The sequence below is a fragment of the Sturnira hondurensis genome, unplaced genomic scaffold, assembly GCF_014824575.4.
Source record: "Sturnira hondurensis isolate 20B ecotype Veracruz unplaced genomic scaffold, ASM1482457v3 Scaffold0016462, whole genome shotgun sequence".
NCBI classification, from domain to species: domain Eukaryota; kingdom Metazoa; phylum Chordata; class Mammalia; order Chiroptera; family Phyllostomidae; genus Sturnira; species Sturnira hondurensis.
Genome location: NW_028089093.1, coordinates 2,277,656 through 2,282,492, shown reverse-complemented (window position 1 = coordinate 2,282,492; position 4,837 = coordinate 2,277,656). Strand labels below are relative to the sequence as shown.

The 4,837-nt window shown below is 38.3% G+C and overlaps 1 protein-coding gene across 1 annotated transcript; it reads right to left on the bottom strand.

The window, feature by feature from the left end:
* Positions 1-3,830: 3,830 nt before the first annotated feature.
* FAM237B (family with sequence similarity 237 member B) lies at positions 3,831-4,265 on the bottom strand. Its single transcript, XM_037066047.1, is given in 4 exon segments — positions 3,831-3,880; positions 3,883-4,044; positions 4,047-4,131; positions 4,134-4,265. Coding segments are annotated over 4 exon segments (429 nt in total).
* Positions 4,266-4,837: the final 572 nt, after the last annotated feature.

Sequence of the window (4,837 nt, the reverse complement as noted above, 5' to 3'; positions counted from 1 at the left end):
ATGTAAAAGGCTTAACATGAATTGCTCTGAAATTAGAATGCCTTTTTTTTAAATGTCCTTATTTTTAATATTTTTAATAATCCAGTATAACATGCAAATTCAATTAGGAGAAAGGAAATTAATTATAATTTACTTATTTTGGAAGGCTAACAGTTATATTGATTAACACTAAAAAGTTCATTTTCAGTGCAACAAAATTTTTATGTCAACTATGATTGATGACAACTGGTGGGATGTTGGGAACCGCTCTGCCTGGTTTCAGGAATTGTAACTGCCCCCCATGGCTAAGGATGAGTGAGCAACCTCCGGAATGCAAGCCACAGGAGACAAAGCTTGTCTCTGGTAGCAAACACTGCCTCAGCTTACTCCCCTGACCCCAAAGCATGGTCGACGTCCATGACAGGTAAGACTCCTCATAGTGAGAGGCAACCTAAGCCAGACTTGATCACTTGGGAGGCTACCATGAAAGGACTCAGAGGGCTGAGACAAAGAGGGAGCAATGGACCCTTGCCCCCCAGTTATTCTGAGATAGCCCAAGTCCCCATGTCCTCTAGGAGAAGCACTTCCTGGCTCTAATCCACTTAAGCCTGAAAACCTGATGGGGAGGGGGTGCAGCTCCTTGCCTTGCTAGAGCAGTATCTGGGGAGAAATCTGGCATAAGAAAGAATTCCTAAAAATCCTGTGAAACCTGCTCTGCTAAGAGTGCTTTCATTCATATGTTAAGGGTCCAAGCAGGAAATGAGTATATCTCCCAAAGTTTTTGTAACCCCTTTACCTGACAGACACTGACTCAGACTAAGCCCTCAGATTTCTTTGAAATGTTATCTACTGTTTGATCCTTGCCACCCTGTATTCCTGTGTATTAGAACCCAATAAAAGGCCCTGGAGGAACGGTCTCTTGGCCTTTTTCCTCTGAGAAACTGGCCACCTCTCCTCCCCAAGCAGATCATGTCTTGGCAGTGTTTACGTTCATCTGTGGCGAACAGGGGGACTTGAGGGCAAAGTCGCCCACACAGTGGGACAAATTTTAGGCTAGTTTTTTTTATTTTAAGTATTTTATTTATTGATTTTAGAGAGAAAGGCAAAAGAGGGACAGAGAGAGAGAGGCATTGATTGGTTATTCTACCTATCTATGCAGTCATTGGTTGATTCTTGTGTGTGTGCCCTGACTAGGCATCAAACCTGCAACCTTGGTATATCAGGACGATGCTCTAACCAACTGAGACACCCAGCCAGGGCTTGTTTTTAGGCTAAAATTATATTGTCTTGCTTTATGGCATTGAACTTTTGAGCTTCAATCATTTGTCTATGGATTGTAAACAAGAACGGTTTTCTTAGAAAAATCATGACCCTGTGCCTCTTCCTTCAGGAAACAAATACCTTCTTTGGTATCTGGTCATTTTTGTTAAAGAATATAAGCCCTGCCCTCCAACGAGTTGATTTTCTAAGCTTAGGGATCCACCTTTCATTAGCAAGATAAAATATTTTTAATTTAGCAATTCATTAGACTTATAACCTCATAGTCTCTGCAAGCAGTTATATAAAACTCAGCTGTATGAAATAATATTTGTAAAAGATACCCGAAAGCTAGGCAGTTTGTTCGTTCTATAATATCAGTGATTCTTAGCCTGAGGTTCATGGGCTAACACCCCCCACCACCCAAATTATACACAAACTGATGAGTGTGTGTATCCACAACACCTCGTAAAAGATCTGTAGCTTTATCAGGACTTCAAAGTGGCCCATGATTCAAAGAATGTCCATCCTCCTCACTCAATTCAAAGTTTATTCTTGGATCAAGTCAAACCATCAGACAGCTGCATAATTGTTCAGTATTATTTTTGCTGCTTTAAAACTGTTTATATTTAACTGCATTTGGGTGTTCTGGAATCAACCTGCATTAAAGGGAATCTGTCATAGGATACTTGAAAACAGTGCTGTGCACCACAGTAGCCATTATGAAACCCTGTGCAACCAATTTCTATTGGACCTTAGTCCTGGGAAAAGCTGAGCTTCTCCCAAGCATATTGTTTGGTTTTTCTTACCAGCACTGTGAATCTTGAAACTGCTCACGGGTCCCTCTTCACTTAGAGAAGTAGAGAATTTGGAACAAATTTAGAGCTATCCTTTATCAAAGGTATAGGTTTTTATGACATTTTTAAGCATTTTAAAGTATTAATCTAAATTAAATTGGCATATTAGTTTCCTGTCTTCATTTCCCATCATCCCCATTTCTTCCTCTCTTCATGTTCCCCTATTGTTTGGTATATTTCTTTAAAGCTTCATATCCTTCTTGGAATAAGATGTGAGAGATAAATAGGGAATATAAAAAGCAACCAGGCCATGACTGGTATGGCTCAGGGAATTGAGTGCCTGCCTGTGAACTAAAGGGTCACAGGTTTAACTCCCAGTCAGGGCACATGCCTGGGTTGCAGGCCAGGTAGCCAGAAGGGGGCGCAGGAGAGGCAACCATAGGTTGATGTTTCTCTCCCTCTCTTTCTCCTTCCCTTCCCCTCTCTCTAAAATAAATGAGGTCTTTCTCTTTCTCCTTCCCTTCCTCTCTCTCTAAAAATAAATAAGTGAGATTTCATACTGCCTTTCTGTTTGTTATTCCTTTTAAAAATGAAGACCATAAAAATGAGGAAATTTTAAAAAATAGTCCTTAATGCATAGAAAAATACTTCAATGTATAAGATGTCTTAGTAATAAAATGCACATATCAGAAGCCACACAGAACACTGCATCATATTAAATACTACTTAGGGCAATACTGGCATTAGTCTTGGTATAATTTTAAAGTCAATATGATGTATAAGATACCTCATAAAATGGGTTACAATTATATTCCATTAGCTATTCTTCAAAAAATGTGTTACATTTGCATTTTAAGTAGAGTTTTCTTTTTTTTTAAGATTTTATTTATTTATCTTTCAGAGGGGAAGGGAAGGAGAGAAGGAGAGAAATATCAATGTATGGTTGCCTCTCGTGAGTCCCCTGCTGGGAACTGGCCTGCAACCCAGGCATGTACCCTGATTGGATATCGAACCGTGATCGTGTGGTTCGCAGGCCCGCGCTCAATCCACTGAGCTACACCAGCCAGGGCTAAGTAGAGTTTTCTTTAAAGCTGCTTTACAAAGATGTCTTCTAAGTAAAAAATTATTAACAAATTATCTGAAAAGATGGAAATGATTACTCAATAGCCATAAAGCAATTGCACATCAACAAAAATACAATATTTGCCAATATTGAAGAATTAGAAATAACAATTTTGATAAAACTGCAGGAAATAGTTGACCTCATAAATACAATTAAACATTCAGGTTGGTGTCATCTTGCTTGAAATAGTTTCTGTGTGCTCTCTTAGATGTAAAAGTCATGCTTTGTAAAATCCAGTCCTATAAGGTTACAGAGGAGAAATTATTAATTTTTATTCTAACACGACTCTTAAGATTCCCCTCTTTTCAATAACCCTATTGAAAAAAAATAATTTCAAAAGGCTAAATACATGGTCAATGTTTAACAATTTCTTCAACAAATGTAATATGAATAATTACAATGTTAAATGGCTTTTTATGAACTATTTGTGGGGGAAAATAAGACAATAATTTTATGGGTCTATTAAAATGTATGAGAGTCCAAGATCATATAGAATCAAGCATTTGTATATCAGAGTTCCCATGTTTCTACATCATATAAAATCAGTAAAAATGGATGTTAAAGCTGATCATATTAGGAAAAAAATATCTCAAGTTTGCTAGCTTGTTGGATAAATGTGAAAAATCAAAATGATTAAATATTTAATTTTCAAATAAACCAAACTGCTATTCTCTTCAGCATACATTTAAATTACCTCCTGTTATCTTCTATGGAAAGTTATACTGGGAGGCACTGCCCGTCTTCTGCCCATTCCATGAGATCTTGAGAGCAAGCAGTCGACATACATGTTCCAGAAGTCCTGAGCTGTGCTTAAGAAGACATTATACGGTCTAGGCTGCTGGGATTTTTGCAAGAACAACATGAAATTCCAGAAAGCATCCACATGGGCTCTATCTCGAGTTCCTTGAGATTTGCCAGTGTCAAAGGGCAAGTGTCCCAGCACTGGTGGTCAATGTCAACATGTTGACGGAAGAGTCTTCCATGATCCCTGGGCCGATGCCGGCAAGCACTCCCTTTTGAAATCGAAAATCTGCCTTCATCAGATGGATCAGCACCATGCACCCCAGTGGTGGCAGGTAGGTTTTCCATCTTCTTGTGGAAAAATCCATATTCTATGCAAAAAGATGTATTTTAACTTAAAAAGAAGACTACTCAATTACTCAATAATCTCTTTAACCCCCCCAAATTACAAATAATACATATTTGTTTTTCATCCAGCCAAATTTACCTACAATGTATCTGCTGGTTTTCCTCTTGGTTGCCAACTCTCAGACCATCCTTTGAAAGGATATTACAATTACAATTTGTTTAACAACATTCTGATTAACAGTCTTCAGGAACCACTGAAATCCAGCTCAAGTGAAGACGCTATAGATACACAGGGTCTGGCACAAATAACGCCTCTTTTTATTACAAACTGCTTTATTACAAAATCATAATAATTTGACTCTGTGACGTAGAAATATCATATGACATTGTAGGTGAAATGTTTGAATAAAACTATAAATTATTACATCCGTATTATTATCCTCCCAAAGACACTCAGGCAGGCCTTACTTCATCACACACCTTTTGATCTGGAAGAAACCTTAAACACCATGTGCTCCAACCTTCTGCTTTTACAGATTAGAAAACTCTCAGCCACGTGGCTCAGGAAGTTCTCAGGTCTCCTGTCTCCCTG